The 24,623-nt window shown below is 42.7% G+C and overlaps 1 protein-coding gene across 3 annotated transcripts in view; it reads right to left on the bottom strand.

Moving 5' to 3' along the window:
• LOC122812109 (myoneurin-like) overlaps positions 1-24,623 on the bottom strand; it is a 947,405-nt gene that overhangs the window by 426,845 nt on the left and 495,937 nt on the right. For all 3 annotated transcript variants that reach the window (XM_044084390.1, XM_044084391.1, XM_044084392.1), the window contains exon 6: positions 22,426-22,684. In XM_044084390.1, the coding sequence (XP_043940325.1) occupies positions 22,426-22,684 (259 nt within the window). The remainder of the gene's footprint in view (positions 1-22,425; positions 22,685-24,623) is intronic.

Raw genomic sequence — 24,623 nt, 5'->3', positions numbered from 1 at the left:
GAACTTTGAGTATTAATGGGAATGGGGAAATGCGCAAAGAAGTCCCGGGGGCCAATCGTGAACAAGTGCATCCCTGGGCGACTACCCTAGAGGGGGGATTAGGGCAAAGTAACGGCTGCATTTGGAGTTGATGGACATGCAGCAAGGATGGCCCCATTTGCAAAAAATTCAGTTCACAATTTCCTGTTTGAGGGACCACTCATGAGGTACAAGAATTGCCCTGCTTTGTTTGTCAGCTATCACGTTGGATTTCCCTGGGATGTGTGTTGCAGTTAGAAAATGTTGAGAAGAAACTGCCCATTGCCAAACTCTCTGAGCCTCTCGACAGAGGGGATTAGAATCTGGTTCTGCCTTGCTTGTTGATGTACCACACTACAGTCATATTGTTTGTTTGTACTGCAATTGTACCTGTTGAAAGAGAGCTCTGGAATGCTTGCAACGACAGGAGCACCACCCTCATCTCTAGAACACTGATGTGCAAGTGATATTCATGTTCTTGCCAAGTTCCTTGGACATTCTGTCCCAGATAATGCCCCCCCCCCCTATCTGGGAAGCGTCCGTGGTTACCGTAGCTACAGGTTGGGGAGGAACAAATGGTCTGCCTATCGTTACTTGTGTGGACTGAAGCCACCACTGTAGGTCCCTCTTGCATGTGTTCATAATGAAAATCTTGTGTGACATGGGCAACTCCCACATGGACCACTGAGAAAAAAGTAGCCACTGTAATATTCTCATATCTAGGAGCGCGAGTGGGACTAGTGCGTGAGTGGGACTAGTGTTATTGCAGCTGCCATTGAACCCAGAACCTTAAGGACAAATTTTGCTTGCACTTTTTTCTTCTTGAGCAATATTGACACCTGATGGCACAGCTTTTGAACTCTTTCGTGAGGCAGTTTTGCCACCATGTCTCTTGTGTTTAAGTCTGCCCCTATAAAGGTAATATGATGTGATGGCAACAAGGCAGATTTTTCTAAGTTTATGGTAATGCCCAGCTCTGAGCAGAGATGAATGGTGGTGTCTCTTGTCCTGGTTAGTAGATGCTCGGTGGTGGCGGTCAGGAGCCAGCCATCTAAGTATGGAAACACCCGGAATCCTTGACGCCTCAGGTGAACCATAACTACTGCCATGCATTTGGTAAACACTCTGGGGGCTGTAGTGAGACCAAAGGACAGAGCTCTGAATTGGTAATGAGTGGCTCCCAGCCGGAAGCGTAAATATCTTCTGGATCGCCTGTCCATCTTTATATGGTAGTACACATCCTGAAGATCTACGGAGCACATCCAATCATCTTGTCCCAGAAAAGGGAGTATAGACTGCAGTGTTACCATCTAGAACTTCGTTTTCTTTACCGACTTGTTGAGTCTGCTGAGATCCAAAATTGGTCTCCTGTCCCCTTGTCTTTTTTGGAACTAAAAAAGAACCATGAGTAAATTCCGGATCCGATTTGGTCTGCGGGGACTTCTTAAATGACTCTTTTTCGAGCAACCTTTGAAATTCTAGGGTTGCTTGATCCCTCTGACCAGGTGGTATATCTGGGATAGACTTTGATGGAAGGGGTGGAAGGGAGAAAGGAATGTTGTATCCCCTGGATATGATGGACTGTACCCATGTGTCTTGAATCATGTCTAGCCAGGCTTTTGGGTACAGTGATAACCTCCCGCCTACTGCTTCCAGAGGTGGACAGGCGGGCCTCCTTTCAGGAGTGCTGGAGGGTTTACCCGAGAACGTATCTCTGTCACCCTGATTCTGCGGACCCACTCTGTCGCGAGGGTGGCATCTTCCATTATTTCTCCCACTGCCACCAAGGCAAAATTCACCATGAGCATCCGGTGAGGCTCCTTTGGATTTCTGGAACCACATTTTTCCACCCTTCTGATCTTTGGTATAAGGTCTAGTAGGGACAGAGAAAAGTACTCCCATGGCAGACAGAGTCTGGCTGTCTTGCTCACTCCTGGTGAGAGTCTCTTTCACTTTTGGCCAGAACAAGGATGAGCCATCAAACGAGGTGTCAATAAAGGAAGACTTGAAGGGTTCAGCAAACTGACAAAGACACATCCAGGAATGTCTCCTCAGAGCTATTCTTGTGCCTGCTGCCCTGCTCGCTCCATCGCCGCAGAAGAAATTAAGTTCATGGAGGTGTTAGTTATAGAAGTTAAGGTCACAAGCTGAGAGCTTATCTTGTCAAATACCCCCAGCTGCAGCACCTTAGAGGGTATCTCCTAGCTCCTTGAGGAGATCCCTCTGAAGACGAGTAAAATGGGATAAGTAGTTCAGTGACACAAGGGTAAAGGCCGCTGAAGAAAACATACGCTTCCCATATCTGTCCATCGTTCGAGAATCCTTATTCAGCGAATGGACTGATGCAGAAGTTTCAGCTAATTCCTTCTTGGTGGCCGCCGCAACCACCATATCATCTACTGGGACACCTTTGGTCAAAAACTGTCCGTCTTCCGGGGCTGTAATGAATTTGTTGGGCCCCCTCGGAACAGGGTCCACTGACTCATGAGAGGCCCATGCCTTTCGAATGACTACACCCAGGAGCTGGTCGAAAGGCTGAGACACCCAAGAGGTGGTGGGTCGAGAACCAAATGCCTCCAGATATACAGACTTATCTTCAGAAGGGGAGAGGGTTTTCCAACCACCTCTCTGTTTCAGGATCGCTAAGATGTCTGAAAAGGAGACATCCTCAGAGGGTGACTGTGGGGACCCTTCTGAATCCGCTAAGTCAGTATCAGATGCGACAGACCTCAGGGGAGTCTGTGTGTTTCCTCTTACACATTCTCTTCCAAGGGAACTCCTCGGGGGGGGGGGTGTTCAGGAGAGGTTTCGCAACAGAGGGTTTCACCCGTTGGGGCGTCCCAGGGCATAGCTTCTCTACTCTGGGGCTGGAGGGATGGTGTAGAGGTTGACACTGACCCTTTAGGGGGGAAGAGTAGCTGGTGCCAAGAGTGGAGTAGTCTCAGAGGAAAGCATGCTCTTCATCACCTCGAAGGCACCACGATCCGGGGCTGAGAGAGCCTCTGGCTCTGAGGAACCAGGAGATCTCCCCCACGCCAAGGAGGATGGCTCCAAAGCCGATGTGGGGGCCAAACTCACCTGTGCCGAAGCCCCGAGTGGGAGGGTCCAGTTAGACTCCCCCCCCAGAACCAATGAGGGAGTCTTAGCCCCCAGACCCCTCGATGGACGATGACATCGAAGTGGTCAGAGCAGAGATAGGCACCAAAACTCCAGGAATGGATTTTGGGTCCGACAGTTCCAGCACTCGGACTTCGAGGCACTCTGGTTCCGAACTCGACTGAGTGGGAGGAGGAACCGAAGGTAAAGAAAGTACCGGGGTCAGCTCCACAACCGTCTGGGCTGGGCTGGTGAGAATTTTTGCCAGGGCCAGTGAATGAAGCAAACTTTTAACCACCCGCTCCACATCATCATCCAAAAGTCACCTGGATGATCGAGAGGAATGGGAAGACATGTGGCTACCCGCCACCGATTGCAATAGAGGAGACTGTGGCACCAACAAATCGGATCCAAGGACGGTGACCAACTCCTCTTCTGACTACTAGATGGTTCCGAAACTGCAGATGGAGCCGAAGTAGATTTTTCCTTCTCGGAACTGACAGGTTTCAGATCCGAAGTACTCAATTTTTCAGGTCTCTCTGACAGCTCGGAAGCTGGAGCTGAAGAAGTTTTTGATGACTTGTCTGAAGATTTGGAGGCCTGAGTCCCTTCAACTGAAGAATCAAAGGGCCCCTTTAACAAACCCCGAAGGATTAGCTTATTCTTCCATTCCTGCAAGGACCCTTGAACTAAACGCATGGCAAATAGAACAGGAATCCTGCAGGTGGACAGCACCTAAGCAATACACACAACTAGTGTGACCATCAATAATTGACATTTTTTGTGTGCAAGAATCACACTTTTTAAAGCTAGACTGGTTTCTTTAGACATCCTGTCACTATTAGTCAGATTCACAAACAGTAGTGAAAGACACCAAGTTAGAAAAAAAGGATTTCACACAAGTGTAGACTACAAACATGACTAGTGTATAAGGAGAAACAACACATTTTTTTTTTAAAGGAGAGTAGTAAAAAAGAAAAGTTAGAGGAGGGTCTCTAACTTAAACAACGCATTCCTCTAACCTGAGGAGTTGCCTCTAATTTAAACAGTGAAAGGAATACCAGGCGGGAGCCCTCTAACTAAAAACGGGCTAAGGAAAGAAAAAGGGAATCCTCTAACTTAAAACGATTCCTAAAAAGGGGGGGGGGAGCAGAGTTAGACAGAAGCCTAAGAGAAAGACGACGGGCCCACACAAAGCCAAAAAAACAGACTGGAATGGCCCTTTAACAAGTACAAGAAACCCTCAAGTATAGCAATCAAGAAGATATATTCTACTACCCAATTAGAAGTTAACAATTATGCAAAAAAAGTTAAGAAAAATTCCACTTAGCCTGAGCCAGTGAAAAAGCAATCTCGAAGCTTCAAGTGACAAACGAGATCTGGGTAACAGTCGCTAGGCATCTTGGGAGAGTATGTAGCTTCAAGCCAGTGAAAGCTCTCAAGATTTAGTATACGGACGAGTGGGAACCAATGCTCGGTTCTGAACCCAACCATCAAAAATGAAGGCGAGATAGACTAACATAACATCACAGGTGTTTACCACCTACAAAATTATCCAGCAGCCTTCTGCTTGTCCAGCACTAAATACCATTCTACACAATTATATTCTCACATGGTCATTACAATTCAAGGACCAAAACCCTCTCTCTGTCTACAAACCATCAAATCTGCTGGGCAAGGTCTGTACTCATACCATGTCTAAGTCCTGGAACTCCTTACATGCCATCCATTGCATCAATACGCTCCCTCCAGTCCTTCAAAACCATTCTAAAAGCACCTTAGCACCCTTTCCTTCTACTGAGTCTTCTAGAGATTGCTGAGGGGTGATCTATGCCTGGCTTACAAGGCATCCAAAAACCCCACACTTAATGAATCTCCTACATATTAATAAGTCAAAAAGTACCAGAAATACAAGGTCTAGGGACCTGAAATTTTTCTGTGACTTAAACAGAACATGCCGGAGAGACAGAAATGTGTCCTAGAGACTGTCCTTCTTATGGAACAGGCTATTACCCAGTTTAAGTGCAACCTAGACCAGTGGACAGGGAATAGGAAATTTTCACCAGGTCCATGACCCATATCCCTTATGGATAGAGGTAGCTTATAAATGCCTGGCTCTAAATGTCCTATTTGGATACAGGACATAATTATTCTTTTAGGAAAACTTGGCTAGGCTTAGAAAGGCCCTCTGGGTTGTTAGCCTAGTAACAATATATGAAACACTTCCTAGCCAAAAATCTGTCTCTGTTCTTGTTCAACCCCAGGGTAAACTATATCTCTAAATATGAACAAGTACCTTTCCATACCTTATAACTCCTTACTTCCCCCTTCTTTACTCACTTCCTAACATCAATTTCTCTCCCTGACTCTATATATAAATATGCCATAACCCTTTTTTCCCTGTCATTTCACATTGCAATTCCTGTCTGTATTATTCTAACTTTCTCTAGACTGGTTAAAACTTTTCTAAACATTAAATTTTCTTTTAAGTTGCATCTATTTTTAACAAATGTTTTCACATTGTTTTATGTGGTTTAATTATTTAAACTGCAGATAGTATGTATTATTTTTGAAGCCTGTAAGATTATTGGTCTTAGAATGTTTTCACAGACTCATAGATTCACAGATTGTTACTACGCTAATGACCCAGGGGGGCCCCTCTAAGCCTAGCCATGTTTTTCTGAAAGAATAATGATGTTCTGTATCCAAATAGGACACAGAGGGCCCGGCATTTATAAGCTACCTCTATCCATAAGGGACATGGGTGCCAGGCCCAGTGTAAATTTCCTACTCCCCATCCACTGGTCTAGGTTGTGCTTAAACTCGGTAATAGATGAACTCAGCCTCACATGAATGGGAAGGCTGTTCCATAGGAAGGTCAGTCTCTGGTACACATATCGGTCTCTCCAGCATGTTCTGGTTAAGTCACAGACAAAAGTCTGTTTTTATGATACTTTGGAGCCTTTCTCTCTGGGCTTCTGCTTGAAATGGGCACCTACCCAGTCGGACATCTCAGGTAATCAAACAAATACCCATATGTATGGGGACATAAGATGAAGTATTTAGGTGTATGGATTAAAAATTATTCTATTATGGCAGCTAAGGATATGTGGGAAGAGACTAAAAGACTACAAAGCTTGATTATTGATAAGGACAATAAAGATATAAACAGTGAAATGTTTCTATTCCCTTTAGTGTATATATAGGTCAAGAGTATTGTTTTTAATCAACCAGAGGAAAGGTCTTGGATCAAAAGTAATAGTTGAAGAAGTTACTTGGAAAGGAAGATGGCAAAGGCTGTGTAGGTTAAGTTGATTTTCTCCATAGATCAAGGTGATTTAGGATTACCTGATCTGAATGGATACTTTAGAGCTACCCAGTTAATGCTCATATACATAACACAAGCAGCAGGTTATAAATCAAAGTAGAAAAGGATGAAGTGGGGGAGGGATGGAGTTTGAGAAGCAAGGAGAAAGCAGCAATTTGAATGCAGGTCCTTAAGGATAACTACCATCATGCAGAGTATTACAGAGTACTATATTCATAACGTAGAAAAAAGCATTCTAAGGAACTAAGCCATCATGGGAAAGGAAAAAGGAAATCTTACAAACATGAATAACTGCAAGTAGGAGTATAGAAAATATGTGAGAGAGGGCTGGAATTTATGGGAGAAAATTAGAAAAGGAACCAAGGTATTGGGAGAAAATAACTAGAGAGAAAAAGGTATTGGAGGGGTATGATGTCAAGCAGAAATTTGGACTAAATGTTACAGACTGCCTTCCCTACCAAGGACTGAGAAAAGAGTGCAGGTAAAGATAAGGTACAGTGGAGAGCTAAGTAATGTACCAGCTCTTTGTCTAGAAAAGAACCAACTGTTAACAAAATGGATAATTAGTAGGGCACACATAACACTGTATGAAAACTATAAGAATCGGTCAATGACTGTTAGAATTGGAACAGGAGAATGGAAAGGCAATACACAAAACAACAATGCCTAGAAGGTTTGTAATTTTTGCTTGGAAGTTTTTATACCCCAAGAAGACTTCAGAGAATTTTTCCTCAAGTAGATAACAAATGCTGGAGGGATGATGGGACACAGTTATATAATTGGGAACATGTTTTTTTTTTTGGGGGGGGGGGTGCTAAGCTGGAAGAATTTAACAATTCTCTGTAGAAGACTGTCAGAAATGTTTGGGGATCAAATGATTGTACCTAATGAAGTGAGTCTGTTAAGCTAGGATATAGGATACAAATTGCCCAAACATGGTAAATCCTCACTACATTTTATACTAATGGTTGCTAAAAAAGCAATTAGTAGAAGATGGAAATTAACATGTAAATGAACCACAACTGAAGTACTGAATAGTGTTAAAAAGTATTCTGATTATACTGATTAACCACCAGTTACCGGTCTTTAAGTTGAAGTGGATGAACTGAATCATGCAAGGCAGTTTCCTATTGTTTCTTGATGGAGCTCTTCTGCCTGAGGATTCTATGAAAATGGCCAATATCCACTTCAAACTTCTCATGAACAGAAATAAAAAGCAAACAAATTACTTGGGACAAGAGCTGGACAATCTCTAAAGTGGCTCAGGCCTCTCTATATGAGATATCATTCAATGAGACATGGAGAAAGCCATGGGATATAAAAATTCTGTCCATCTCAAAAATATTCCTCTACTGGAACCCACCCCAGAAGCCAGGACAGAAGGAAGTTCAGCCCTCTGTCAGTGCTCTAGGTCCAATATTGTGCCTATAGGTCATGTGAGTAAGAAATACATGTATGCAAGGTTTAAGACTGATCTGGACCTACTTGTCAAACAATAAACAATGGTGAAATGCTGTGCTAGGCCTGGCACTGCACTAGAGTCTCTGTGTGAAATTGTGTACTTGCAACTCTAATTCTCACTGGGCACTGAATAAGTCCCTGATCTCATGTGTCTAGAGCACAAACTGTGACATGGGCTTACCTTATATCTTCTCTGTCATAACCAAGCAGTCTATTCCTAAAAAATACCAGCACTGGTGCTGAGCAACCCCCAAAATTGGAGGCAATGCCCCCTGTAATCAAGATGGATGGAATTAAGACTGAGCAGATATGGTGGAAAAAGCAGTGCTGACAAGTCTGGATGCATCACAAGATGGGAAAAGTGAGTGCTTTCTCCAGTTTTAAGTTTACCACAGAAAAGGAGGACTGCACAAGACTTTCCCCAATAGCTAAGGAAATTCCTTACCACCGGCCAGAACTGGAGACTATGGACAATGCAAATCTACCTCTGTAGGAGGATTAGGTCTCAGCCAATCCTCACAATGAAGTCATCATGATTCCAGTATGCTCGCAGGATTGCCTAGGGCTACCCTGGCATTAGTTTCCACAAGAAAGATTTTCAGAATTCAGAAACATCTGGCACTAAAAATACATCCAAAGAGCATGTGACCCACAAGAACATTTTAGCCTCAGAAGCAAGGACCGAGGCTCAAACTATGCAGCTGTCAAAAAAATAACAGATGCAGGGGACAAATGCACTCTCGAACACAATGAGTGATGTTACTGTATACACTACCATGGGTGAATGTAGCCCCTAATAAAGAGAACTTCTGGAAAAAGATGTAGACTACTTACTGTAGGACAGGATACAACCCAGCCGCAGGGTCCTCAATGGGGATGCATTGATTACATTGACATTACTTTGTTCAGAAAGGGATTCACTTTTTTTAATCCCATTTATTTGCACTCTGTGGTTCGAGTCTGTCAAGACTGTGGAATTTTGAGGGTAAGGAAGTCATTGCTGAGTTAGTGTATCCAGAGAGGTGGAGGTGTGAGGAAGAGTGAATTGGTGCTTCACTGCCCAAGTGATGTAACTTTTTACAATATCAACTAGTGGGGGATGCCTCTGTCCATATCACAGATGACTGGCTGCTGCTCAACTTTTGGTCCCATTGATCCTGTCCTCCACATCTGATACTAACTCCAAAGATGGAGTTACACTGATGAAGATGAGGGGAAGGAAGGTATTGTAAGTGGATGCATGGCACCTTCCTGGCAGAGGCATTCACAAGCCGTCTGGAAATGGGAGTTGGGTCAGGGGTATGGGAGGTGGAGTAGAACTGATCCTGACAGTGCCATTATCTGCTGGTATTTGCACTACAGGTTATTCTTAAGTCCTAAATCCACCATGTTAACCTAACCTAGGAGGTTGGGTCGAGCTATGAGAAGTGGCCAGCTGAGGACATGCCCAACCTAAGTCTTAGGGCAACCACTCTTCCTTGGTTCTCCTATATGCCCAAATTGGTGATCATTTCAAACACAGGCCTACACCAGGGCTTGATGAATGATCCTCTTCATGTAAGCATGATTTTTTTTCTCTCAGGACAGACATGTCAATCCTCACTGCTAGCTCTATCAGATACCAAACACAGTAATTGAATTCAACTCTACTTTGGGCATAGTCAGAGTTTTACCCCTCCCACCCCACTGGACTGGCAGTGTTTTAGCGTTTTGCACCATAATCACTGTAACTTCAATTACTTATGAGTCAGTCCTCAGTGTTACATGTTTCTTTGACTAACATTAAGTGCAGAAAATAACAGCTTAAATGCCTCAGTTTTTTAAATCACTCTCACCACAATAAACTATGGTTCTCTTCCAGACTTTCATTTCTAGATATAGTCAGCTAAAACAATTAAAAAAGCTATCAGGACAAATTAAATATGCAGGACAATGCCATAAATCATAAAACTCCAAAATATAACAGATGGACATTTTCAAATATAAAAAAATTACATCACTACAAAATTCAATTACAGGCAAAAGTAAAAGTTAAAAAAGTCAGTGATAGATTTAGCCCTGAACTTTGACAAGCTCATAAAATGGAAAAAAATATTACAAGGATTTATAAGAAGATTGTTTTCTTCATACACTGCTCTGGAACATTTTCCTCCATGAATTCCCCACAGAACCAACATTAGATGCAGCCACTCCAAATGCTTGCCAAAGAGATACAAAGCTGACTCTCTTCTTGGTGGACTGGGTTAGGTTTCCTGAATGACAGGAGCTAATACAGTCTGGTTCCAGTGGACTCTACTATTGAATGCATACAAAAATCTATATCTAAAAACATGGTTGTTTATGCTGTTAAGAAAATAATGATATATTATTGACAGTGTAGTCATTATACAGAAATCCTTCAGCCAGCAGTTTGCGGCTAAGCACTGACCCATAAGGAGACCTCTTTCAGTGAAACTGTAATGATGAATAATGTTGTGGAGACACTTTACCTCTAGTATGCTCCCCACGTACTAGCCCGAATTAGACCTTATAACCAAAGCTTTTTCACTAGGAAGCTATCATAGGTTCATAGGTAGGTACAAGGCTATTGGCCCTAGGGCCTATATAAGTCTAGCCAAAAAATGTACCCTGGCTTTTGCCACCCAAGAAAATTATTTTCCTGTGCCCCTATCTAGCAGAGCCACAGAAGTGATCCCTGGGGTGAATTTCCCATTTTCCATCCAATCATCAAGACTTTTCTTGAAGAGTGCTAATGAGGAGCTCTGTTTGACATAGATAGGTAGTCTGTTCCAGAGTATGGGAAGTCTCTGGGACAGGAATCTATCCCTCCAGCATGTTCTGTTTATTGTGGTGACAAGGTTTAGGTCCCTAGAGCGTGTAGCTCGGAGGGATTGGGATTTCTTTAAATGGAGCATGTCCAACAGCTCTGGGTTTGACATAGCTTTGTATGTTTATCAGTGATCGCCCCTGAGTAGGCGATATGCGATGGAGTAAAGCTGTAGTTTTTTGAGACTGTCTGCGTAGGGCATCTGTTTGAGGCCAGTAATCCTCTTTGTGAGGTATTTCTGTGGTCATTCCAGTTGTTGTAGATGTCTTGTGAAGTACATACCAAAAGGGGCATTGTACTCTATAATGGGTCTAATGAGTGATGAGTGGAGGGGAACAATGACCTCTTTTTTCCTGGATGAGAATCCTTTTGTGATGAGATGAGCCACGTAGAAGGATTTCCTGACCACTGTGGCAATGTGATTATCAAAGGAGAGACTACTGTCCACCTGTGTCCCAAGGTCTCATCACATTTTCGGCATTAAGTAGACTACCAGCTATGTGGTAGTTCAGGGGTACAGAGTTTTTACCAAAGGGGATGACAATACACTTTTTGGCATTGAGCTTCAGGCCATGGCTTTGACACCAGGTATCTGTCTCAGTGAGGCCCTTTTGCAGTTTGTCCACATTGTTTGGAGTTTCGATTATGGCTCCTAGTTTGCAGTCATCTGCAAACTTTGTTAGCCAAAGACCTTCTGTGTTAGCCTGCACTTCAGAGAAGGAGATACCAAACAGGGGAGGACCCAGGACTGAAACCTGTGGTACTCCACTTGTCACTGGTCTGAAGTCGGATTTGGAATCCACTACTTTCACAGTGTGGGTTCCGTCTGTGAGCCAGTTGGCAACCCATCTTGTGACATAGGGATTTATACTAGTTTAGTGAGCTTATCTATAATTCCAGAGTGGGGGATGCTGTTGAAAGCCTTGGCGAGATCTAGATAAGCTGTGTGAACCATTTTTCCCTCATCTATGGCTTTGGTGACTGCTTCAAAGAAGTCAATCAGGTTTAGGAGACATGATCTGCCTTTTACAAATCCAAACTGGGTAGGGTCCAGAGTTTGGAGATTACCAATATCTTTGTTTATGAGTTTCACAATGATACGTTCCATGGCCTTGCAGACCAGGCTCGTCAGGCTAATGGGGCCGTAGTTCCCGGGGTCTGTCATGGCTCCCCCTTTGTGGAGTGGAATAACCGTCGCAGTGCGCCATTCAGTGGGTACAAAGCCTGAGGTGAGGCTATGATTGAACATGGTACTTACGTATGGTGCCAGTTCATTCTGTAGTTCGTGTAGAACGCAGCCTGGGATATTGTCAGGTCCCATGGATGCTGTGTTCTTGGCTTTGGATAGTGTGTTTTTTACCTGTGCAGCCGTGATTATAGGAACTTTGCATTCTTCCGGTATAGCGATGGGCCCTCTAGGGGGTGAGAGGGGGATAAAGTTAGCACTGAACCTATCTGCTAGGATGTTGGCAATATCAGTTGGTTCTGTATATTTAGTGCCATTGTGCTGTAACTCAGAGCAGATCTGAGTGTTCCCATTGAGATTCTTGACATAGCTATAGAATGCTTTGTGGCTGTCTTTAGAGTCAGTGGCAATTTTGTTTTCGTAACTAGCTTTGGAGGATTTTATGAGGGATCTCAGCATCTTACTGAGGTTGACCAGGGAGTTCCTCCAGTCATGGGATTTTACTCTTTTTTGCAACAGTTTCTTTCTTCTGTTGTAGAGTTTGTTTATGTCAGAGGACCACCAGATTGGTTTCCTTTTTTAGAAGATAACATCTTGGTTCTATTAGGGATAGCATGATCCATGCACTCGTGTAAGTGCTTATAAAGTGCATCTGTGTAGGATTCAGCAGTCATACCTCTATTGTCCGTCTGCATGGGTGTCATGAAGTTTGCCACTTCTGTCTTAAGAAGTGTGAAGTTGGCTTTGGAGAAGTTTTTTACGATGGTTTCCCTAATTGGGGGTGGGGGTGGGATGTGGATGTCTAGGGTGGGATGTGGATGTCTAGGGTGATTAGCTTGTGGTCGGATCTGACCAACGAGGAATTGACCTCTGGTGTGGAACACCAGTTTCCCATGTTGGTAATGACCAGGTCTAGGATATTGCTGCCCCTGATGGGGGGTGTGAATAAGTTGATCCAAGGCGTTGGAATTTATGAATTCTAGAAAACGTTGAGCAAAAGAGTTGGTACACGAGTAGTTTTCCCAGTTAATGGTGGGGTAGTTGAAATTGCTGGAAAAAGACAGAATACATACACTCCATTTAAACATGTCAGAAAAATGCAAAGTTAATGTTATTAGAAAGTATTGTCAAGGTCTGTCTCTTCAGGCTGTTGATTTTTAAAGATTGAAATGGTATCATAAACTCTAAAAAATGCTCACAAGAGGGGGAAAATCTAAGAGCTCCTCCAAAACAAATATGCCTAAACTGCTGCCCACTTAGGCAAGAGCTCATCACTGTCCAAAGTTAACTAAGATTATCTGCAGAATTTGCTAATTAAAAGTAGAGATCACTTTGCCAGATTAGTACAGCATGAATACAGAGAGATCTGAAAGAACATGCTCGGTGCATGCCAAATAACAAATGGATTTGATGTAAAGACTATGTAAGCACCGGCTGAAAAGTTACAGTTTTGCAATGATGTCATTTATATCATAAGCAATAATCTTCTTTATACACAAAAACTTTGCAAAAAAAAAAATTAAATAAATTTGCTGCTACATAAATCTGTGTGATGTAGGAACAATCATCAATGCATGTCCAAAACTCTGTAAACACTAAAATCATTGGCCTATTGGGCGTATTCCAATTCACATAAAACATCTCTAACTTCTGACCTTCCTTGGCCTATTTTTAAGACCTTCAACAACAATGTACTCTTGCAGAAACAACACTGTCATCATTTTGTAGTGCCTTCAATTTCTTTAAGCATCACTGAGGTAGTTTTCCACAAACTTGTCCAGCAGTCTTGTTTGGCCTACCTCTTGAAATCCATAAGTTCCCAGACTTAAAAATCTTTAGACTGACGGAGTCTTTCAGCTTTTCCCCATTAGGGGTCGCCACAGCGGAACTCCGGTCCGCTAATGATTGGCAGTAGATTTTTACGTGCCGAGTTGCCAGCCCTGACGCACAACCTTCAACGAAGGCATGCCCATTCACGCATGTTTCCACACAGAAGACGCTCTAGATGAGAATCGAACAGGACAACGTCTTACTGTGAGGCGACAACGCTAAAACAGCACCACCACCACAGCTTAAAAATCTTTAGAACCTTGTCAAAAAAGCATCTTATTTGACCTACTGCAATGAAAGTGCTTTACCTAACTATGAACTTGTTAGACTTGTGCCATGTCAATAGTGTTAAGTTCTGTCTTCTCTAGCTTGTATAACCACGTAGGTAGGTAGGGGTTCTAATCTCACTGCAGTCAGAAACAAAGTAAACTTTGACCTGTCAAATTCAAACAGGAACTTTACTCCTGTAACTGGTCTATATTAAAACACCTCCCCTTAGAAGAGGCAGTTTCATATTTTAACAATAGATTTCTTGATATCCTTGACTTGCATACACCTGCCCTTTCTAAGCGAACAAAGGCAAAAACTGCCCCATGGCTGTCTAAAGCATCTAGACTAAAAATTTCCAGCAGAAACAAAATCTGGGCTCTACGGCGCTCCACTAAAGACCCCTACAATCATGTTAAATACAGGCAAGCTAGGAATGAGACTAAAAATCCATTCTGCAAGACAAAAAACAATACTACTGTAATTTACAGACAGCAAACCAGAACAATTCTCAGAAGTTTTGGGCAGGTCTGAATAATCTACTCCATCCTGGAAAAATGTCTACACCTATCCCCACCACTACCATTGATAAATCCCCTGAGGATGTCTCAGACAGTTTTAACCAATTCTTTACAGAGACAATTCAAGCCCTAGCTAGCCAACTACCTCCCAGCTCCCCTGGCCCTGATAGCACCACCCCTATAAACCTACTCTCTTTCAGCTTCCAGTCAGTGTCCACATCACTTATCCATACCTTGCTCAAAAAATTAAAACCCACCACACTCTCAGCTGATCAACTCCCTGTTGAGTACCTTCAAAAATCAGCTGATGCCATAGCCTCTCCAGTATCTTTACTAATTAACCACAGCATAACAGAGGCAAAAATTCCCACCATTTGAAAAACATCCTATGTAATCCCACTACATAAAGGAGGTTCCTCCACTGAATTCTCCAATAACAGACCGATAGTTTTACTTTCTCCACTAGCCAAGATTATGGAAAAATGTATACACAAACAACATGCACCACTTAATTTAGAATCACCTCGTGGTCGATACCCAACATTGTTTCCGTCCACACCACAGCACAACCACAGCCCTACTAGCATTCACCAATACCATTAATAATAATCATAACAATAATCAAATATCCTCATCCCTCTTCTTGGATCTTTCAAAGGCATTTGACATGGTGGATCACCAACTTTTGATTCATACTCTGCAATCTTTCTGTCTAAACACCAGTGCCATTCAATGGTATAAATCTTACCTCAGTGGGAGGCAGCATGTTGTCCTCTGGCAGAACAAGCTCTCCAACCTATTACCTAACACCCTTGGAGTGCCACAAGGCTCCATATTAGGAACCCTACTGTTTTCCATCTTTATAAACAACCTATATACAGTCATCCTGAATATTTGCTGTATCCAATACGCTGAGGATTCCACCTTGATCTGCTCAGCCAGATCTCCCTCAGAATTAAGGTCCGTTACCCAATCCACCTTTAATACTAGAGAAACCTGGCTCTCCGAATGTCGAATGTTGTTAAATCCCCAAAAATCTAAAATGCTGTTATTCTCCAACACAAAGGTCCACACCGTTTACCTTCACCACAAATGCAAAAGATGGCACAATAATCACCCCCGACTCCTCTATAAAACTGTTAAGAGTAATAATTGATAATAACTTAAAATTTGACGTTCATGTAAACCGAACGATCAAAACCATCAATAAAAAACTAGGGTCACTGTATAGAATAAAAGCCTTCCTAAACCCTCCGGCTATGGTTGCCATAGCTCGCTCCCACCTGCTTTCAACACTTTTATATGCATCCCGCCCTCTCTCTAATCTGAATAAAACTGCACTTAATAGACTCTCAATCTGTTACAACCACATTGTCAGGTTTGCCACTGGCCTACCTTTTAGAACACATTATTACATCAACCTTAAACAGCCTGGGCGGCTAGAACTTCCCAGTCAAATCCAATAAAACCTTTTGATTATGGCTAATAAAATCCTCTATTATCCAGATAACACACCAGCTCTTAAAAATTTGACCCCCCCCAACAATCCAAGACTGCTCCGATCCTCAAACAGACTACAAATTAAGACAATTAAAATTAACAATGTTGCCGGTGACTCCCTCTTTGCAAATCTGTAGGTAAAGCATGGAACCTCCTTCCAGATAACATTACTTGCTCTTCTCCCTATCCCAATTCAAAGTTAAACTCAGACAACATCTGGCACTAAAATGGCTTTGCCACTGTAACAACCCTGGCTAACTCTCACCATGAATGTATATAATCTATTAATCAAATTACTGTTATTTTTTTCCCCGAATGTTACCAGGGGTAACTCAAACTTGTGATATTGTCTGTTTCATGTCTGTTGATGTAATTTGTAAATATCTCATCTGTAATATGTCTTCTTTGTTATTACTTAACTGTCTACCTTGGTAATATGCCTTCTTTGTTATTACTTCTCTGTTTACCTTGAAGCTTTTCTGCCCGGGCCACCACAGAAAATGGACATTAATCCAGTTGGACTATCTCGGGTCAATAAATGTAAAATAAATAAATAAACTTATTCAAGTGCAACTTGGACAACTGGATGGGGAACAGGAAATGCATCCCTGCCCTGGCACCTATGTCTCTAATGGACACAGGCAGGCTGTGAATGATTCATTTCACAGGCCCCAAATGTTTCACCTCCCAAGTCCCTGCATACACTTATCAAGGGGACCAGAACTAGTCAAAAATTTGGGATGCATGGCTAGGCTTAAAAAGGCCATTGGGGTTTGTTAGCCTAATAAATGCCTATAACCCCATAAACATAATCTTCCTCTCTCTTCTCTCAGTTACAACTATTTTCTAACTGTTCTTCTATCACATTTTACATATGAACTCCAAAAAAACTCTACTTCACTTGCATACACTCTATACAGGTAATACATGGTTCGTGGTCTGCACTCTTGTGGGAGGAGAGGTTGAACTCTGCCCTTCTGAGCTGGGAATTTCTGGTTAAAAGCTTATAGTGCCTGCATTTTTGAACTGCTTCTTACTGAAATTGGTACACCTTGTTTGCTGTAGCATAGACTAGATCCAGGCCTGCTGAATCTAGCTTTGTTTGTATAACTTGAGCACTAATCCAGGCATTCTTTAAAGTATTCAATTATATTTATTACTGCTTGGTAGTAACTTGATTAAAGTGTAGCTATCATTCAAGTCTTTTGGATTAAGCACTTGGGCTTCAGACCAGTTGTTTTACATTAGGAAGGTTTGTGGCCTGCACTGTGGTGGCAGGACAGACAGCTTACATCATTCTAAGTTGGGAACTGCTGAATGAGGGCTCAGTGTCTGTTATTCTAAAAGTGTATTACTTCTGGTTTAAGCACTTGGGCTTCAGGACAGTTATTTTACATTAAGAAGGTTCGTGGTCTGCACTCTTGTGGGATGAGAGGCTGGACTCTGCCCTTCTGAGCTGGGAATTTCTGGTTAAAGGCTTATAGTGCCTGCATATTTGAAATGTTTCTTACTGAAAATGGTAAACCTTGTTTGCTGTAGCATAGACTAGATCCAGGCCTGCTGAATCTAGCTTTGTAATATGCTTGTTGTTTGTTTGCTTATTTCCCTGAAATGCTAATTCCACCTAAAACGCAGCTTTTCAGCGCTTCTGTGGATCCCTAGTGATATCTGCATTGCTTATTGTACTTATTTCCTTGTTTCACTTGAAAGAAAGTTACTGTTTGTCATTTTTGCATTTAAGTTACCTGTAACACATTGCATTTAAGTTACCTGACACTTGCTCACTAAAGCAATTACATAAGTCAGCACTAAAAAATTAAAAGCACTACACCCTCACAAACTCCCCTTGAGTACCTTGTTCCCCATTGGCCCTTTTTTTCCAATTATAAAGGAATTCCCAATACTATTCTAGCATGTCCAAAGGTCAGTTGTGAATCTCCTCTCCGGTCCAGCTGGTGAATCTGGCAATCTTGAGGCAATGTTACAACTGCCTCATGTACACAGACAACCCTGTCCTCCTCCCAACAAATTCCAACAAATGTGAGAGATGCAACCATATAGCCAAACTAGAGGCTAAGCTCTCTCAACTCAGTACTGGCGTAACCAGTCAGGAGAAGAAGGAAACCACACTCACTACAATTCCAGTCTCACATAGACCTACCACGACAGCAAACCAAACACAAACACACAAAAACATACTTGGAGGCTCTAAATAAAAATCTGCCTAAGCAGCCAAGACCTCCAAAGCAGACACCCAAGCAACCGCTACCCCAAAACAAAACACGTGCAACACATAGCTCACAAAGCAGTGTGCCGAACAGTCACAGCCCTTAAGGCTAAACAACACACCTGATACACTTGTAATAGGTGACTATCGTTAGGCACACTGACGTCCCCGCTTACCAGGCTGAACAAGGAGAAGGTCCCGGTGAGCTGCCTGTCGGGTGCTAGGATCCGCCACATAACACAAGCACTCAGGTCACTCCAAGGCAAGTACAAATATGACTCAGTCATTGTCCGTGCTGGTGTGAATGACCAGAGATGTACCTCCCTGGACTACATGAAAAGAGACATAGAGGAGCTCTCTGAGCATGTAGCCCAGGCCAGTATGACCCTGACCTTGAGTAGCATCTTACCCTCACCAAGAATGATGCCACAATATGAAGACAAGATGATCAATTTCAACAGTTGGCTTAAGTATTGGTGTCATTTAAAGGGGATCCAATGCCTGTCAGCCTGGGATGACATGCTCGACAAGCCACGATGCTTCGCTAGGGATGGCTTGCACCTGTCACCCCTGGGCTTTCGGATATTGGCAAAGACTCTTGCTACCCCCATAGTGCCTTTTTTAGGCAAGGCTCAAAAGACAAACCCACCTCCATAGGTATCACAAGGGATAAGAAACTAAGAGTAATGCTACTCAACGCCAGAAGTCTAAACCTCAAGATGCACGCACTCAAAACTCTCCTTAGCATGGAGAACATCGATATTTGTGCAGTAACAGAAACCTAGTTTAAGGCTCCCGAGAGCACCCCAGCACTACCAGGTTATACCTCATACCATGCTTTTCGGCCCCAAAACTTGGGCCGAACCACAAAAGGAGGGGGAGTATCAATATTCGTCAAAGATACCCACACCTCCAGGTTGGTGACACAGCACGAAACATCAGAGACTATCCATGTGCAACTAACAGTGGGTAAAACTGCCTTCCAGTTTAAAGCCTGCTACAGACCACCCTCCCAAACCCAGGAATCCCACTCAGCCTTCCTCAGAACACTGGAAAATATGAAGGTCTCTCCAAACACCATTATATTGGGCGACTTCAACTACCCAAACATAGACTGGGAGCATTACTCTAGCTCCAACATCCTAGCCCAAAGGTTCCTAGAATTTATCAACTCAAATGCTATGGAACAACTTGTTACCACTCCCACAAGAGGGGAAAACATACTGGACCTGATCACCAACATGGGGACTCTATGCTCCAGACCAGAAGTGTATCCCTCACTGGTACAATCAGACCATAAACTAATCTCACTGGATATTCACATCCCGACCCCACCCCCTGCCTAGAAAACCACAGTGAAAAACTTCTCTAAAGCAGATTTCACACTCCTCAAAACCGAGGTGGAATCCTTCAAAGCCCCCGGGCCTGTGGAAAATACGGCCCAGACCGCAGAATCCTTTATAAACGCAATCTATGAACACCTTCAGGAATGCATGGATCATGCAATCCCAAATAAAACCAAGACCCAATCCTCCAAAGGCAGACGTCCTGTCTGGTGGACCCCAGCCATAAACAAACTATACAATAGGAGGAAGCTACTACATGATAGAGCAAAATCCCAAAAAGGGAAGGCATCTCTGATCAGTATTAGCAAAAAACTACGGGCACTCATAAAATTGTCTAAGGCCAGCTTCGAGAGAAAAATTGCACAAGACACTAAGGATAATCACAAGGCTTTCTTTAGTTATGTTAGGAACCTGGGTGGGAATTCCTAGATATGCTCAGAATTAATCCAAAATGACAAAAAATACACCGAACCCACAGACATTGCCAACATCCTAACTGACAGGTTCAGCGCAAACCCCCCCCCCCACCAAAAGGGGCAAATATCTATCCCAGCAGAGTGCTGCCCCCCCTGACATCTCAGATGCTCAGGTAAGAGCAGCCCTCTCCAAAGCAAAAAACACAGCATTAATGGGACCAGACGGTGTCCCGGGCTGTGTCTTACATGAACTCCAAGAAGAGCTAAACCCAAACATAAAACTACTGTTCAATCTCAGCCTTACTACTGTTCAATCTCAGCCTTACGCCACTCTTTAGGTATATGTACCTAAAGAGTGACGTACAGCAACAGTGGTCCCTCTCCACAAAGGTGGTGCCTCAACAGATCATGGAAACTATCGCCCCATAAGCCTGACTAGCTTGGTCTGCAAAGCTATGGAAAAGATCATCATGGACCTCATAAATAAAGATATTGGGGACCTACAGACACTGGATCCTACCCAGTTTGGCTTTAAGGGCAGATCCTGCCTCTTAAACCTGGTTATTTCTTTGAAACAGTCACCAAGGCCATTGACGAGGGGAAGGTGGTCCACACAGCCTACCTGGACCTTGCAAAAGCCTTCGATACAATACCCCACTCGGGCATTATAGATAAGCTCACCAGCTTAAATATAAACCCCTATGTCACTAGATGGGTTACAAACTGGCTCAAGGACAGAACCCACATGGTTAGAATTGCTGGAGCCATGTCAGACTCCAAACCAGTTACAAGTGGCGTCCCACAAGGCTCAGTCCTGGGACCTCTCGTTCAGTATATATTTCTCGGAGGTACAGGCCAACACGGAAGAACTGTGGCTGACCAAGTTCGCAGATGACTGCAAACTGGGCGCCATAATCGACTCTCCAGCCGACACAAGCATCCTCCAAAAGGGCCTCATAGAAACAGACAACTGGTGCCAGAGCCATGGCCTCAAGCTAAACGCCAAAAAGTGTATAGTCATCCCCTTTGGCAAAAACAAGTGCCCACAAATTACCACATAGGTGGTAATCCATTAAGTACAGAAGAAGTAATTAGGGACCTGGGGACCCAAGTTGATAGCAATCTCTCATTTGACAACCACGTGGCCAAAGTGGTTAGAAAAACATTTTATATAGCCCACCTAATCATGAAGGGATTCACATCTAGATCAGGGAAGTCATCGTGCCTCTTACTCATCCCTCATCAGGCCGATAATTGAGTACAATGTCCCTTTGGGATGTACCTTACCAGACACCTGCAGCAACTGGAAAGACCCCAAAAGTACCTCACCAAGAGGATCAAAGGGCTCAAACAGATGCCATATGCTGCCCGGTTAAAGAAACTCCAGCTCTACTCAGTGGCATACCGCCTGCTCAGAGGCGATCTGTGCCTGGCGTATAAAGCCATGTCCAACCCCGAATTAATGGACATGCTGCACCTCAGAAAATCCAAATCCCATCGAGCTACGTGCTCGAGAGACTTGAACCTCAGCACTGAAATAAATAGGACATGCTGGAGGGACAGATTCATAACCCAGAGGCTCCCTTCACTCTGGAATAAAATCCCAGTCCAGGTTAGGCAGAGTCCCTCATTGACTCTCTTCAAGAGGAATCTTGATGAGTGGATGGGAGATCATAGGTTTACCCCGGGTATCACTTCTGTGTCAGTGTTAGACACAGGCACAGTATACTAACCTCGAAAAAGGGCATAGCAAAATTAATTTAAAATGGGTGGCGAAAGCCAAACACACTCTGGCTAGGCTTATAAATGCCCTAGGGCAGATAGCCTAGTATGAACCTATGAACATGAAGCAATGTTGCGCATTTATTTCACAAATGCAATTGTTAATTATTTTGACTATTATCTCCAATTATGTTTGCAATGGTTTTTGGCATGAGACAAGCGTGAAAAGTGCTCTCAGACTAATCCATCCATCCAGTTAATAAATGGAAATAAGTTGTTTGTCTTTCGGCTTTTCCCGGTTAGGGGTCGCCACAGCAGTACTCCGGTCCGCTAATGATTGGCAGTAGATTCTGATGAACGCCGAGGTGCCAGCTCGACATTCAACCTTCAACGAAGGCACACCCATTTACGCATGTCTTTTGAATGCCCACCCAACCGCGGGGAGGACATGCAGACTCCACACAGAAGGCACTCCCTGCACTGCAGCTGAGAATCGAACAGGAGAACCTCTTGCTGTGAGGCAACAATGCTACCACTGCACCACCGCGGATCTAATAAATGGAAATAAGTACATAAATAAAATATTCTGATCTGGCAGATTCTATGGATCTCATGTAGTCTGAAACTACATTTAACAGGAATAAAGCAGATGCACAAGTTAAAATGGACATTAGTTTTACCATTCCTCTTCCTCTTCTTCTGATGCATCCTCCAATTCTTCTTGTGAATCTTCTGTTGTGGAAGATTCAGCAAATTCTTCACACCTATACTCTGGACTTCTAGCAAATCTTTCATTCATTTCTTCCTCTGCGGTAACCTCTAGTTGTAAGGGTTCATAATCATCATTCCGTGCTGCCCTTTTCTTAGTACTGCACACCTGTAAAGCATTATCCTTTCCCTTTTCTGTGACTCTGTTTACAGCAGGCCTCCCTCTTGTACCTACAAGATAAATAACAACTGATCACTTCTCACAAGGTGGCATTTCTTTAAAATGTTATTTTAGGAAAATAATCCATTGTTTAGTTATTTAGTGCTCAGACTTGGTGTATCTGCCAATACGTTTACTATGCATGACAAGTACTACTTATACTACCCCATTGATCAACTTTAAGCCTGCGTCGGGAAAACACCTACTACTCTAGCCACCTTAATAATCTACCAACAACATTCTTGAGAAAAAAGCATTAGAAATGTTCTTTTCTGATTTGCTTCTAAAAAATCTTCTGAAGAGCCAAATGCAACAAGACACGGTGAAGTAACAGCATACTCAAACAAGATGTAGCTAAAATACAAAATTTATTTGACAACAGTGAAATTAAAGTTCAGATGTATAATATGCAAGTTTGTACAAAAATATAATCAGGTTGAGAACCCTGAACAAATGTGACATGCATCAATATATGAAAGAGTGCTGTCAAGGTAGTCTCACAATCAGAAAACTATCTGACGTTATTAAATGTGCTTAAGCACTTAGCACATTCACACTATTAAGGCAAAGCAAAACAAAAAATAAAGAAACTAAACAATTATGTGAAAAGCAGTAAATATCAATGTTAAATCATCAGATACACCCAAGACAAAAACAAGGCTTTTTAAAGCAATGCTTAAAACAGGGTCAGAATGGAAAATTCCCAGTACTCCTATGGTGGTGGTTTCCAAAGTTGCAGACTTTTGTAAACATATAAGCAAAGACCAGATAATTCTAGCTGTGGCATAGCAACTTCCAACAATGACTAACTTTAATCCTTTCTTTGAAAAATCAGGGTGGCAGAGCATGTGGGGAACTACAGAAGCAGTCAACTCTTTCAGGTAATGACACAGGTAATTTAAAGAAAAGAAAACCAACACTAAGATCATGAATATAATTTGGCACCAGATAAAAATTCAGGGCAGTCCATGGAGCATGGCAGTAATACGTTGGTAATAAGTACCATAGGTAACTATGCTGAGGAGTTCTGCAGTAGATACAGTCACTCAATTTTATGAAGCCCCGTAAGGGCAAGGTGCTAGTCAATGTGGGAAGACAATGGGCATGGAATACCTACTGGAGTTTTTTTGGGAGGTTATCAAGTGCTTTACTCCAAGCAATATTCCTCAGATAGAAAAGTGACTAGACAACAGACACCTTGGTCCCCACATGTCAGTCAATCATGCAGGATAAGACTTAAGATTTCACACTTACTAACTGCAATTTGTTTTTGCCATCACAGAAAATAAAAAGTGGCAGTCTGGAACAGTAGCATAACCTGTCATGATCTCGGTCTTATCTGTGCTGAATTTCAACAGATTATGAGCTGTCCACTAATGTATATATATATATATATATTTTGCAATATATATATATAATCTCTTAATCATTTGTTCAGAAAAAGATACAGCTGTATAGCACCAGTGGTAACTAAAGTCCCTCATTCTAGTAAGATTACCTGAGACAGCATGAATTCTGTATACAACAGAAGTCCCAAGTCTGAGCCCTTAGAAACTCAACACTAAAGTGCGGGAAGTTCTGAGGCCCTATAGCAATGTGAGAAAGTGTTCAGAAGGGTGTAACTGCTTTAGGGCAGCAAAAGGACAACAGCAAAACTGAAAATGTTCAATCAGGATACTCTGGTCAACAGTATCAAACAATGCAGAGAGATCAAGACAGACAAGTGCATACTAACAATTTATATCTCTTTAACTATGCAGTGTTAAGTGCAAAACTTGAACCGATAAGGAGCCATGTGCCAGTTAACTGTTAATTATGCTAGAAGCAGACTAATTTCTTCAGAACCTTACCAAAAAGAGGAAAGTCAAAGATTGGACAGAAATTACTCACACAGTTAGAGACTGGAACTTTTCATTAAGAATGCAATAATTAAAATTCTCTTTAAAACAG

This window comes from Protopterus annectens, chromosome 9.part0 (genome assembly GCF_019279795.1).
Source record: "Protopterus annectens isolate FY-2018-M chromosome 9.part0, PAN1.0, whole genome shotgun sequence".
NCBI lineage: Eukaryota > Metazoa > Chordata > Ceratodontiformes > Protopteridae > Protopterus > Protopterus annectens.
This window is presented reverse-complemented; position numbering and strand designations above follow the sequence as displayed.